Source organism: Salvia miltiorrhiza, chromosome 4 (assembly GCF_028751815.1).
Source record: "Salvia miltiorrhiza cultivar Shanhuang (shh) chromosome 4, IMPLAD_Smil_shh, whole genome shotgun sequence".
In the NCBI taxonomy this organism is placed as follows: domain Eukaryota; kingdom Viridiplantae; phylum Streptophyta; class Magnoliopsida; order Lamiales; family Lamiaceae; genus Salvia; species Salvia miltiorrhiza.
In genome coordinates this window covers 32,095,124-32,109,170 of record NC_080390.1, presented here as the reverse complement: position 1 = coordinate 32,109,170, position 14,047 = coordinate 32,095,124, and the positions used below count along the sequence as shown (strand labels likewise).

The window sequence follows — 14,047 nt, the reverse complement described above, 5'->3', positions numbered from 1 at the left end:
ATTTTTCAGACTATAGGAGCCTATTTGCATACATAGTGAGTAAGGGGAGCAATATGCTATAGGGGCCTATACTTTAGGGGCTAATCTGCTCCTTAACCCTATAAAAAATTATACTCTCTCCGTCCCACGAATCTTAACACGTATTCCTTTTTGGGTCGTCCCACGAATCTTGACATATTTCTAAATAAGGTAATAATTATCACTTTTATTATCTTCTATTTCCACTTTATCACTTTTATACTTTATTAACTACACACTTAAAACATTAATCTACAACTCCTTAATTCCCGTGCCGAAACTAAACGTGTCAAGATTCGTGCGACGGAGAAAGTATACTATTTTGTATTAAATAAGATATTATCGTGTCATAACGATACACATACCAAACAATCTCTAAAGGTGCAAAGGCAAAGTCTATAATCCATTTACAAGAGGTGAAAAATAAATGTTGTTGAGAGTTAGCGAAATCCAACAATCTACATATGTGTGAATATGATTGGCGAGTGTGAGAAAAAAATAAATATGAGCGGAAGATGGTGGGTTAGAGGTAGGTAGCTGGTTCAAATCTACATACGCAGTCATATATATTTCCGTTGATGAGCTTCGCTGCCAAACGCTGGTTCTTCACCATCGCCAGCTGCATATTAATACAGTTAGTATTATTAAGCTTCACCAAATCCAAATTCCCAACGGACTGAAACTCACCTTGAGAGCGTCGCATTTGAACTTTGCGTTGAAGTTGGTATGCAGAGCTCGTCCCATCCCTTCTAGAACAATCTATTACATAAAAGTTTCACTCAACTAAAGATCAACAAAATTTCATTCCTACACTTTTACCCTTGTTATTATTAGTATAATAGTAATTCACAACCACAAAACTCATTAGTCGTGACTTGATCATATTTTACATGCAATAATTCACAACCGCAAAGTTTTTTAGTCGTGAATTAACCTTATTTTGCCTACATTCACAACCACGAAGCTTCTCAATAATGAATTAAGGACACCATAATACTTTAATTAAAAAAGGGTTATTAGCATCATAATATACAAACTTTGGGTGTATTTTAATTTTCCACACGAACTTTCAAAGCTGTCAATAAATATATGAACTTTAACACTATTGTAATTTTACCACAATTTTATTTTCGCCCAAACAGAATCTAAAGCGACAATCCAATCAAAACGTCACTTTGACTGAAAATTTAACCCCTCCGAAAAAAAAAAATCAAATTTAATTTTCCTAATCCACATCACCTCATCTCTCTCTCAAACACCACTATTTTCGAAAGGATCTCCAAACTAGGATTTTCAAAAGTGAAGTGGAGAAAGGAGGCGGTCAGCAGGTTTGTCCTAGGCCGCAACAGTGCTATGGAAAATTTGGTGGGAGAGCGGAAAAAGAAATTTGGGGGATTTTTCTTTAAGGGTGCGTCCTCTTTGGTTGTAAATTTATCATGAGAAAAGGAAGGATAAACAAAATTTCACCCTTTAAATCCTTCCTTTCTTTTCCCACATTTCCTACTTGACCCTTACTCATTCCTCATTTATTATCCCTCCTTTGTAGTGTAAATGAGGAATGAGTAAGGGTCACGCAGGAAATGTGGGAAAAGAAAGGAAGGATTTAAAGGGTGAAATTTTGTTTATCTTTCATTTTCCCATGATAAATTTACAATCAAAGAGAACGCACCCTGAGATTAAATTGTTTGCTCTTAAGATTTGATGAGGGGGAGACTAAAAAAAGAGATTTGAAGGGGAGAGTATATATTGTTGCTGCCACTTTTGAGATCATGAAGCTCAAAGAGAGAGAGAGATGGGAATGCACAAGAGAAGCTTCGTTACTTGTATCTGCCATTTCCTAAGTTTATGAAAGCTCAACGCAGGCTAGAGAGAGAGAAAGATGAGGTTGATTAACAAATTGAATTTTCTTTTTTTCATAATCAAAATGATGTCATTTTGATTGAAGTAGTGCCACCGGATTGCCATGCCAGATTCAATTTGGACAAAAATATAAATTGTAGTAAAATTACAATAGTGCTAAAGTTGATGTATTTATTGACACTTTTCAAAGTTTGTATGTAAAACCAAAATACACCCTAAGTTCGTGCATTTAAACGCCAATAACTCTTAAAAAATGGCTATTTATATCCTTTTCTTATACTCCCTCCGTCCACGAAATGAGTACCCATTTGTGGACGGCACGGGTTTTAAGAAATGTATGGAGTGTAGTGTGAATAGTTTAAGTGTTCCACTTTTTGAGTGTATTAATTAAAGAGATGTGTGGGGCACACTTGCCAAAAAGGGAAATGGGTACTCATTTCGTGGACGGACGAAAAAGGAAATATGGGTACTCATTTCGTGGACGGAGGGAGTATATCTTTGTGGCTGTTTTTATCTTTATGAAATGAAAACGGGTATTTTGATGTATTAAGTTTAAAAGTGATGTTGACAAAAAGAGTGTACGAGTTACCAGGTCAGCATCCTTGGCAGCAGCAGCCAACTCCGAGCTCACTTGTCGCAGGTCTATGCACGGACTTCCACACCCGTTTTCGACCACCATCAACGGTACTGACAACGAGCTTTCTCTAGGGCTATCTTGGACGTTGATCATCGCATCCACGAGCAGCCCCCCGGCTTCAGCCGCCCCTCGGAGAATGTCACAGTGCTGTTGAGAATCGAGTCAGTCTTACTCTGGACATGTAAAACAAGGTATCTTGTGTGAGACAAACCTTAGCAGCCTCAGCAACGATTTCAGGTAGCTCCATTGCAGTAACGTCGTTCAGGGCGGGAAGAGAATTGGCGACCAGCACTACCTGCAAAAAGAACAAAAGTTAAACGAAATTCAAACAAATGAAAGAGTAAGCTGATAAAATACCCATTTTAAGATAATAAAGATACAAACTAGCCACTAATATAAAAAGAAAAATGATAGCCACTCTCACTATTTTACCCCTTAATTTACGACCTAAAATAGGTTTAGTCGTGAATCGCTCTTTAAATAGGGCTATTTACAACCAAGAATAGGTTTGGTCGTGAAATTAGTGTCGAATTCGTCAATTAAGCGCAAAATCCTACTTTAAGCCAAAAAGTGGCTTATTTTTTTTATATCTTGGCTATTTTCATATATTAACTCAAACGTGAAATGTATTATCATTTGGAAGATAAAATTTACTTCAGTCCCTCGTCGGAGAAGTTCCCTTGCAAGTGGAAGCATTCCCAAGACAACATCAGCACCGGAGTTGTCTACAAAAAGCAATGCTCTTTTATATTTGTGAGGCTTCTTTTCTGCAGAACCGAACATTCTCTCTTTGAAAATATCAAAATCATCCACCTGAATATGCATAAACCAAAACATAGAAGGGAATCCAAATCAGAAATTTTATGACATGAATACTATCCTGTGTCTCAGGAGAAAATAAAATAAATACAGTTACACCAACCCGCCAAGGTCTTTGCATCTTGTCGCGACTCATTCTATATATTTCAATAATTGTGCCCTTATGGTAGAGTTCAACACAAGCACGAGATCCCCAGTCGAAGATGTTTGCTGCAAGTACTCCTTCAATTAAAGTTAGCAATCTCGACTCCTGCAGACAAGAAAATACTTTCCAAATATAGCGAGGAATAAAAAAAAAAAAAAAACCAAAATAACTTATATACAGAAAATATAGATTCCTTAAACATGAAGATGGCCTGTCAATTTGTTTTAGGATGTGACTAAGATTTGGCAAGCTGATACAGATAATGGGCAACCTTTATTGCTAAAAGTGTATTTACGCTCATACCATGATTAATATCCAAGTGAAATGGAATTCAGGCAAAGAGAGACTATGCTAAACTCTTGAACTTTGAGCAGTGGGAAGCTATTTATGTGTACCTCATTCATACTGTCGAGTTCCATTAACAGATCTTGCAGAACTGCAAGTGATGCCTCGTTTTCCCTGTCAAAAAAGATGGAACCAGAAGATGATAACAATAAGTGATGTCAAGACCACTTAGAGTTTAACGATGGACCATAAGTGATGTCGAGATATGACAAGTTTCAGTTTCAAGCAACTGAATTATAAATAGAAACATATGTTTATTTACATAATTGTGTCTTGCAATAAAAATTATCTAATATCACATGAATCAAAATTAGAAGGTAGTTATTTACCTCTGTTTAATGCTTCGGTAGGCATCATGGAAGTGAAACTCCCTCAAGCACTCTTCTCTTAACTCCAAGAGGTTGGCCAGCCCCAACTTTCCATATGCTGCTGGCTCCTCCATCAACCTATTAGGCATTTAAGAGATAGTAGGAAGAGAAAATGCGAATAGAAGTTCTCGTGGATATAAGAAAAGGCCCGATTATTATAAAACTCAAGTAATGAACAAAACTGCACCTTGCGAGGTGAGCAGAGAAGGCACGAGCAAATGCATCACCCCTTCGCTTCGCGTCATCAGTACCACCTTCACTAGCCACAGCCTGCACTCACACCGAGCTCCCTTGATAATTTAAGCCATACTTGATATATTATTAAAACAAGGATCATGATTTCTTTTTCAGCATATCACAAAAGTATTTCTTCAGGATAATGATTGGATTTGAAATCATAATGCGTGCAGCAGTATTCCAATTCCAATGAAGGTCTTGGAGACATCTCATGGAGGTGAAAGTAAAGATAGAGAACTTAGAAAATTAACGTTGAAATCCAGATGGTCAAGAAGTTGAGACTTCATAGACGTGGTTTCTATCTTGCAATTAGAGGATGATTTTAAAAACCCGAATTTGGATGTTACTTGGACTGGACAAATAAACTAAGTTCTGAGGTATTATACATCATTTGTAGTTGGATCATCGGTGTAAGCACGCAATGCTTCTACAATTAAGGCTGGGCAAGAAATTAAATAAGATTCTAAAAACCTATAGTACCTTATCAACAAGGTCGGGCATATGTTCGGACAGCACAGTGAACCAATACCTACACGAAACAGGACAAAATTAAAAAAAAATTGATCTCAGAAATGATAATTTTAGAAAATTACTTTGCTTGAATATGGGATCTATAAGAATGTCATGAACAAATATATGTATATGACACTTACTCCAGCTCTCCATGATCTGAAAGATCTATAGTGTTGGGCTCATATCTGTAAATGAAGATACATCACGTGAAAAAAGGTAAGATCATTGTTGGTTGTCCATGTTCAGATATTCATAGAAACATATATCATATATATAGATAGATATTCAGTTGCCCATGTTCAAATATTCATAGAAATATATATCATATATGGATAAATAAATAAATAAATATATATATATACATACATATATATATATAGATGTATCCTGAGACTCTTTGAGTGTAGAACAAATGCGTACGACATTAAATGGATAGGGATAGCTTTTGCTAATTCATTTTGAACCACTCATCAAAGAGTCGAATAAGCCAAATAAAAATGCAGCAATCACAATATACATGTAATATAAGGAAGCTCATTTAGTTAGCTCACATTTTCGGATCAGCCAACAAAGGAAACACCTCCAAACTCGGTACAAGATGGAGAACGCCCACGTTCAGTTTGCTAGCGTCGGGGCGTAGGCTATCTCCTCTGGATGATGGAACTTCAAAGCCTCCGAGGCCAGTTGTTCCTGGAGGCAACATCGGAACAGGAGCAGTGATTTCAGTTCCCTTCAGCACAAACTTCTCCATCCACGATATCTGCAATCATATGCTTTGTCACATTTTAACAAGGTTTCTAAGAACTTAAATCCAGAAGTGTAGTTTTTACTGTAACAGAGCTTTATGAATTATTATAGTCAACAAATCTGAGCCACTAAATCGAACATTAATCCTGAGAATATATGCCTTGTTATTGAGGAATCTTTCACTTTAGGGCCAAATTATTTGAAGAAGACAAAAAAGCAGTAAAGAATATATTCTTAATAAATATTAATCATTTACAAGTGGTTGAGTTAACTGACACCTTATTTTCCTTTCTTTGCTTTTAGCCATCAACATATATCCACAGGGCATTGCCATTTCAACAACAGGTAAAGTAATGGAAGGACCCCACTAGTCAGTATTCATTGTCTCACTATACTATTTTACAAATTTATGCACTACAAAGGAATACTTGAACAAATGGAATCAGTCATGAATATAAAAAATATAATAGATATGAAGGAATATGGATAAGTAATTGATAATATGTGTGTGTGTGAGAGAGAGAGATCGCAGCAGAACTCAACAGATTTAAAAAGCAAATTGTAGGAAAAGTAACTAGATAGAATATGTAGCAATATGCCCCACCTTCTCGTTCAGATCTCCTAAAGGTGGACCATGGACATTTCCTCCAATATACGGTGCACCCATTGGGAACCTTTCTACAAACTGATGAACCAAAAGGTCATCCAAGCCATGCTTTTCATAGCTCAGAAATGCACCTAAAGCACCCAGAAACCCTTCATGCCTCAAAAACATTGCTTGTGCTTGTCCTTTAGACCTAAAGAGTGGTAAAACAACAGATGCTTAAAACATTAATAAACAAATACAGTACTCGTTAGATAACTGATCAGGAAGAGAAGACTAATATCTGATGCAAAAATAATAACTCAATGTAAGATAAAAAAATATCTGGAAAATATTTTAAAAATTACCAGAAATGAACAGCAAATGAGATGGTGTCCATGGTGTAGGCATGGCCCCTGATGAAAAACCCTCCAAAAAATATACGCTTAAGTCCAAAACGCAATGCATTTAAGTAAGAGATCTGCAAATAACAGGAATCAAGCGGATGCCGATTGATTGGGTTCGAAAGGAAAGATCAGATGCAACCCCAAAATATGTAATTCTTTAAGCTGCTCATATTTGATACGCAGCCAGTAACTGTGCCTATTTAAAGGAGGAAAACAAGATTGACTAAAATATGTGGTCTATACCGATAAGCTTTGCAACCAAACTTGCCTGGCCTATGTTATAGGAAATCATTCTTAAGAGGGACAGAGATATGTCTTCAGGTCTGTAGTCTTCAATCTCCTTATTTTCAGAAATAGCCTTGCCGAAACTAGAAGCAATAGTCGATGCAGAAAGACCGATCTGTGGAAATTAATGTCAAATAAGTAAACCGAATAAACAAAATCTCGACTGTGGAAGCAACTAACTGTGAGGAAAAATTGCCTTCAAGATAATATATGAATTTGATCAAGGTGCAGATTTCATGTCAGTTCAAACGTTGTAAATATTGGACCAAACTTTATATAGGCCACGAGACTTGCTTATGCGCGGATCTCCGTACCTTGGAGTAATCCATTCCTCCATATATATCCCCAACAAGCATATCAATAGTTCTGTTATCTCCCCGTTGGCTCAGCTCCAAGAGTTCGTCAAAACTAATGAGAGGACAGTAGAATAAAGATTAATCATTAGAGTGCAAAGCAGGGAGTTCAGAAAAGCAAAACACGAACCACCAAATCAAGACAACCTTTTACACTTTGTCAAAAGCTTTCCGAGACCCCAGTATGTGCCACCTCCGACATTTGTTCCACTAACACGCTCAAAAACACCCTCCCCATCAACCTGTAACCCAGTAGCTTGAATTTATAGTAAATCAGTAGTAGAGCTTCTGTATAGTGAAACAAATAGAGTGGATGAAATAAGATAATACCTTGATTATACTGACACCAGATCCTATATTGACGAGAAGATACGGAAACAAGTCATTGGAGTCGAGCTGCACGAACTCTTTCCGGCCCTCCATATGTGTAAAAGCTTCATGTCGGATTGCCTGCATAAAGCACAATAGAGGTGCTGAATCGGAGGCCGATAAACTCAGAACAGAAACGACATATGTAAGAAAGGAAACTGATTTACATATTAACCATTCATGAGGATCAAATCGAGTGCTAAGATACAAGCAAAGGAAATGAAATCGCACCTTGAGCAAAAAATTTGCACCTGAAACTAGGCAATTCATTTCATCCTCTTTCTCTATGCTTATACCAAGCCTTTCCTTGAATAGATCAGCAAATTTGTAGGCCCCACCACCTGTTGCCTTCACCCAACATTTTCAAGTTAATGGGCATAGATGTCCTCGTCATGCATAGCATCAACTTTTATAAGTTATTCTCATAAAAATAAGCCAAGACTCTAACATGTGAACATACTCAACAAAACAGAAAACGAAGTTTAAAAAATCAGCTCTTAAACAGTCTCTTCACCCATAAACCTAAGCATATTCTTCAGTAATTTTTGAGTCCACAGAAGTTCATTCATGGCAGGGGAAGTACAACTAATAACACATCAGAAAGGTAAGTGCAGTCTCGAAGTTTATATAAAAATGAAGTAATATGTTACAGTTCTATGTAGCCCTATCTAATTTTGCACATATAAAGAAAGTCATGGTCAACCAAGCAAACATTTATACACAGCTCAAGTACAAGAAAAGATACTAAAGAGATTTTTTCCATATTTCACCCTATTATATGCAGTATATCATATTTTTGTTACGATGTCCCACATCGGTTCCACATGAAAGTGTGGAATGGTATATAAAAGGGGGTCAACCCCTTACCCTTGACAATGGTTTTGGGTTATGTTAGGGCTCCCTAACTTATATATCTAACAATTTGGTCCGACCTGCCGGATCCGGAAGTTTACGGGAGAGGGCTACCTGGGGAGAGTGCCGCATGGCTCCAGGGGCTCGAAGGCGACCTGCATGGGTCGATCGAAGGCTCCCCAGAGTGAGAGCCATCCGTGGACGTCCGGTCTTAATGGGGGATGAATTGTTACGATGTCCCACATCGGTTCCACATGAAAGTGTGGAATGGTATATAAGAGGGGTTCAACCATTTACCCTTGACCATGGTTTTGGGTTAAGTTAGGGCTCCCTAACTTATATATCTAACAATTTTCTACTAAGACAACATCTTTAACAAACTAGCTTCTAATCACATCAGGGGAGCTCAGGCTTCTGAGTAAAAAAATACCTTAATTACCGTGTTCTCAGTGTTTGCACCCTCAGTTTGCCAACAACGTGAATCCATTCCTGTGAACGAACATCCGAACTCAAAATCCCCATGGAGTTTTGCTATAATTATAAATAGCACTTTAAAATAAAAGTAGGATCTGCTAAATCTTCATGAGATAAGTTAGAAACATACCACCACGATGGAGCTGCTTAGAGTAGATGAAATCCAAGCACTCAGTGATTTTAGACGTCTCAAATTTTACAAAATGCAGCCTCCCACCAAGAATTGGGAAGCTCCTTCTATTGAAATTGGTAATACCCAGTCGTGCCGTGATTATCTTTCTCCTCCTGTCATTGACTGGTTGGTTCTCATGCCTTGAGAAATACACCAACTTAATGAGAGATCCTGCCGATGTCATTTAGATTCCGACTTAACAATGACAGTTATAAGTTTTAATGTAGCATATAACTTAATGGTAATACAACATAATGTAACTTAACATGATATCCTCAAAATCGAGTGACATATGATAGTTTCTCAAATTAGCTACTGGGACACCATCGTGCAACAGTCGTGGATCTCCTCAAAACAATATGAACATTTCAAGTAATTAGGTGTTTGCTACTAGATATGCATAGAATCACATCCACTGTGAAACCAACTACATTCTAATAGTGAATTCCGGAGAATCTTCCAGGAAATCAAACTCAAAAGCTGATATCCAGTCAACTTTCTAGTAATATATATAGAATCTTTTGGAAACAATTTTCAACAGAAATACAGAACTATCTTCCACAATGCAATCACTAGCTGCAGCTAGAAAACCAAGCCACTTCCAATTTACAGATATAGAGTTTAGCACACAAAACACTTATTTGAGTTTTGGATTTATCGCTCTACATTGCCGTTTTTAGCTGGGAACACACACTATGAAGGCTAACAAATCTACACAAACTAAGTAAAACTGTCATCAAAATATCCCCCACCCACCATACAAACTACACATTCACACACGCAATCCAATGCGAGATAAAGAGCTAAAACCAATGAGCACCAAATAAAGAGCTACCTCCAATATCCAAAGCCAAATGCGAGATATCATCAGACTGATTAGGCAGCAGAATGGTGGGATCCTTCTCCTCGAAATTCCCCTGTATGGCGGCTCCACTGAGGTCCAGCTGCGGCCGTGACGACGATCGGTGAATCGAATTTCCAGCCATCGGAGCCATATCCTTGTCTCCCAACTGCTCCTCTTTCTCTAGAACAGAACTGCCTCTATCCTTTTCAGTATCAAAATTGAGTTTGGATATGTCATCAGCAAGATTATCAATATTTAAATTGCCGTCAATCCCAATGCTGAGTTCTTGGTGGTCCTCTCTCTCTCTTAAACTATCCATTGTAATTACGCCAACCGGACTTCCGTCCTAACCCTCAGCTGTTACCTTCTTACTCAAGTCAAAAAGTCCAACCCCTTTTTGATTAAGTCGGTTGTCCTACATTCAAAGTCCATAAAATGGATAATTAAATAATGCCAACTTGAGAGATTTGCAATTAAATTCAAATATCTAATGATTCCAATGAAAATTCAAGAAAACGCAAAACCAGTATGGCCACACGAACAGAATTCTCAAATCGCCTAAAAAAACACAATCTTTTATAAGAAAATTGAAAATACGCGGCTTTTACTGGTGAGGAGTTAGCGTAGGTTGCTAGATAACCGGTGGAGTAAAGACAATAATGGAACCCAATATTGAAAACCTACGAACTAGTGATTGGTTTCCGAGTGAAACAAAAAATAATATGACGATGGAGGCTTCAATTGATCGTTTTCAGCATAAAAATCCAAACTTTTTTAGAACTAGAGCACATGTTCGTAACACCAGTTCTGAAAAATTGAAATTCAGAAATCATAGAAAGATTGGAAATTTACAGAATGATAAATTTGCAATGGTGAAAAATTGGAAGGATTCAAGAAAGTGGGCTGGGGCAAGTTGCTGTCAGCAGTTGTGTTGGATTTGTTCTTGGTTTGGTTGGCGCATTCACTTACCAAGTTGTGGAAATACAGAGACTACTTGTTTCTCGAGTTGAAGTTTGCGAGTGGTGGTGATACAAGAGGATCAAAGTGACTCGTTCAAACTTTTCCAATTTTTTGGATAAACAAGTACGTTAACTCCTGCGATGCACGACGAGTATTAAAATTAAACGATATATTTAAATAAACAAATATAAATATTAAATAGGTACAAAATATAAGCAAAATTATATCTATACATAATATAATTGAGAAAAATAAAATAAAAAGAATATGTTTATGTAAGTAAATATTAATTGGATTGAGATTCTGTAGGATTTTAAAGGATTTCGAAAGTTTAGGTGTATTCAATCCAGACTTTTAAAAGTCCTTTAAAGTCCGAAGGTATTTAATCCAGATTTTATTGAAGTCTTTTAAAATCCAGAGGTATTCAGGTGATATTCAACATTTCATGAATTTTAACAATCCATGGATTCTGATAGATTTGTCAAAAAAAAAAAAAAAAAACAAAGGACGAAATCCGAGCTTCACACTTGAGATTTTGATGGATTCCTCTAAACTCCACGTTGAGTCTATGGATTTCGAAAGTCCTTTAAAATTCATGGACTTTTTAAAGTCCTTTAAAATCCTATTAATAAAAACATTATAAATTAATAAATATATTAATAAAAATATTAGAAATTAATATAAATATTAATAATATTAATAAAAATATTAATTATATATTTAAAATATATATATATATATATATATATATATATATATTCGGTTCGGTCCGGTTTTCGTCGATTTTGGTCTCCCCGGGACCGGGACCGAACCGAAATATTTTCGGTCCAAGAAAATAGGACCGGACCGGACCAATACATAGATCAAAACCGACCCAGACCGAAAAAATCGATCGGTTCGGTCCGATCCAGTCTGTCGGTTTTGGTCCGATTTTGCTCACCCCTACCTTGGCCAAAGCTTCATTAAAATTTTTCTAATGAAAATTCTGTAAAGGAAAAAAGAGTACTTAGTCTAAGAGTAATTATAAGCGTCCAAATTGTATATATGGCAAAAGTGGTTTGCTCTGACTAAATTTCAGGTCTGTTTTTGTGTCTTTGACCTTTTTTTGTTTTGATTTTCATCTTCAGATTTGAATTCTTTAATTTTACTAAACTAATCGCAGTTTTATCGAATTATACTCCATTCGTCCCTGAAATAAGTTCATCTTTTTCTTTTTTTAAACGTCCCCCAAATAAGTTCATCTTTTTTCTTTTCATTTTTGGACAACTACCCCACCACTAATAATATTTTATTTATTCTTACTTTTCACTTTTTCACCACTCTCAATACTAATTACTCCCTCCGTCCACAAATTAATGCCCTACTTGCCTTCAAAAAACTGTCCACAATTTAATGCCCTACTCTGTTTTTTGTACCCTTTTACCCTCCCTTGTTTCATTTAATTACTACCCTTTGCCATATTTAATTCATCCTAATTAAGAATGTGGGTTAATTAGCTGCTCCTTATTTTTAAGTTAATTACGCAGACTCTTTTTTTACTACTCTCCCTACTTGGTTCTAGATTATTCCTATCTAACCTAGGTCTAAGGCTTTCTCTCTCTCCATTCGAAACCCTAGATCTCTCTCAATTGAGTTCTTCGTCTTCCTCGATGGAATCTGAGACGATTGTCGAAGAAACTCCGTTCTCGGAGATGGATGTGTGCGAATCGGAGCCGATTCCGTCGGACTCCGAAGTGGCGCCGTGGTTGCTGCCGGACTCCGAAGCTGCTCGCCTCCCTCTCTCTGAATCTCAGCCGATTCCTCCGGGATCCGAAGCGGCGCCGTGGTTGCTGCCGGACTCCGAAGCTGCTCGCCTCCCTCTCTCTGAATCTCAGCCGATTCCTCCGGGAATCCAAAGCGGCGGCTTCGATCTCTCTGAATCGGCGCCGTTCCTACCGAAATCCGAAGCGGCGACTTCGATCTCTCTCAATCGGCGCCGTTTCTACCAAAATCCGAAGCGGCGACTTCGATCTCTCTGAATCGGCGCCGTTCCTGCCGGAATCCGATGCGGTGAGCTTCCATATCTCTGAATCGGAGTTGTTCCTGTTGGAATCCAAAGTGGCAGCTTTCAAAATCTCTTAATCGGAGCCCAGGCAGCCATTGAAGGCCGGAATCCATCCGCGAAGAAAGGAGTTAGGGCTCATGTCCTTGAGGGTATATCCTTGGGGGCTCTGCATTTGTTTAGAATTCTAAACTTTGTGTTGTTTGGCTGCTTCGAGTTGTTTTGTGAAGTGGGTATTCACTGAATTTTCAAATGATGAGTTTTTTCTTACCTCTATTTCTCAACTGATCTTGATGTGGTGTTCTTAGTTTTGTCTGCGGTTGGTTTTTTTTTTTTTTTTTTTTGATGAAATTTGTTCACTTGGGGGTTTTGGGCGTAGGAATCTTGGATTTGTGGGATTTGATCTGCTGCCCAAAACTTAATCCCGAAAAAATCTTGGTCATTTTAGTTTGACTTGGTTTCTTCAATATTTTCACTTGAGATGTGAAGACGGCAGCAGGAGGGAGAGAGAGAGATCAACGAGAACAGAGACATAGAGAGAGAAAAGAGAATAAATCAACAAAGCAATAGTGATATCCTAATTTAAGATTAGTAAAAGTAATCTAATCTATTAACCACTACCCTTTTATTTCATCCACATCACTTTTTTCAGTTTTCTTAGTCTCCGTGCCCACACCAAAGTGGGGCATTAATTTGTGGACGAAGGGAGTATAATACTTTTTCACCTTTTCACCACTCTCAATACTAATTATAACACATTTTTTTCTACTATCAATACACTTTATCAATTTTTCTTAAAATTCATGCCATCTCCAAAGATGAACTTATTTCATGGACGAAGGGAGTATTACTCAACTTTAGTGAACCTAAATTTATAATTGCTTCATAGTATCTGTTTAAGTGGGTTTCGATGACCTTAAAAAGGAAATCATTAATTCCATCGTTATTATTGGGAAAGCAAGCAAAAGCAATTGAGAGGACATGTCCACGTGGTTGATCCGAAACCATATTCTAAATA

General features: G+C 37.3%; 1 protein-coding gene across 4 annotated transcripts; it reads right to left on the bottom strand.

The window, feature by feature from the left end:
- Positions 1-394: 394 nt before the first annotated feature.
- On the bottom strand, positions 395-11,140 carry LOC131019951 (pantothenate kinase 2). Of its 4 annotated transcripts, none has more exons than XM_057948574.1 (23): positions 10,998-11,140; positions 10,020-10,443; positions 9,143-9,355; positions 8,969-9,027; positions 7,918-8,034; positions 7,648-7,767; positions 7,465-7,559; positions 7,279-7,372; positions 6,948-7,079; positions 6,641-6,753; positions 6,294-6,486; positions 5,494-5,702; positions 5,083-5,127; positions 4,910-4,958; positions 4,380-4,462; positions 4,154-4,270; positions 3,875-3,938; positions 3,438-3,584; positions 3,170-3,328; positions 2,727-2,810; positions 2,468-2,662; positions 706-777; positions 395-637 (listed from the first exon to the last, which is right to left on the bottom strand). In XM_057948574.1, the coding sequence occupies exons 2-23, from the start codon at positions 10,345-10,347 to the stop codon at positions 542-544; spliced, it is 2,784 nt and encodes a 927-aa protein (XP_057804557.1). In that variant the 5' UTR covers positions 10,348-10,443; positions 10,998-11,140; the 3' UTR covers positions 395-541. The 4 variants fall into 4 exon arrangements, with proteins under 4 accessions (XP_057804557.1, XP_057804556.1, XP_057804558.1 ...); XM_057948573.1 differs by having other exon boundaries at positions 10,881-11,031; XM_057948575.1 differs by lacking the exon at positions 10,998-11,140 and adding an exon at positions 10,637-10,854.
- Between the last annotated feature and the right edge of the window lie 2,907 nt (positions 11,141-14,047).

Coding starts and splice junctions, on each gene's coding strand:
- LOC131019951 (XM_057948574.1), bottom strand. CDS start 10,347: ATGGATAGTTTAAGAGAGAGAGAGGACCACCAAGAACTCAGCATTGGG. Junction 7,560..7,647: donor CTGGTGTCAGTATAATCAAG/GTATTATCTTAT, acceptor ACTGGGTTACAG/GTTGATGGGGAGGGTGTTTT. Junction 6,487..6,640: donor TCATTTGCTGTTCATTTCTG/GTAATTTTTAAA, acceptor ACCACTCTTTAG/GTCTAAAGGACAAGCACAAG.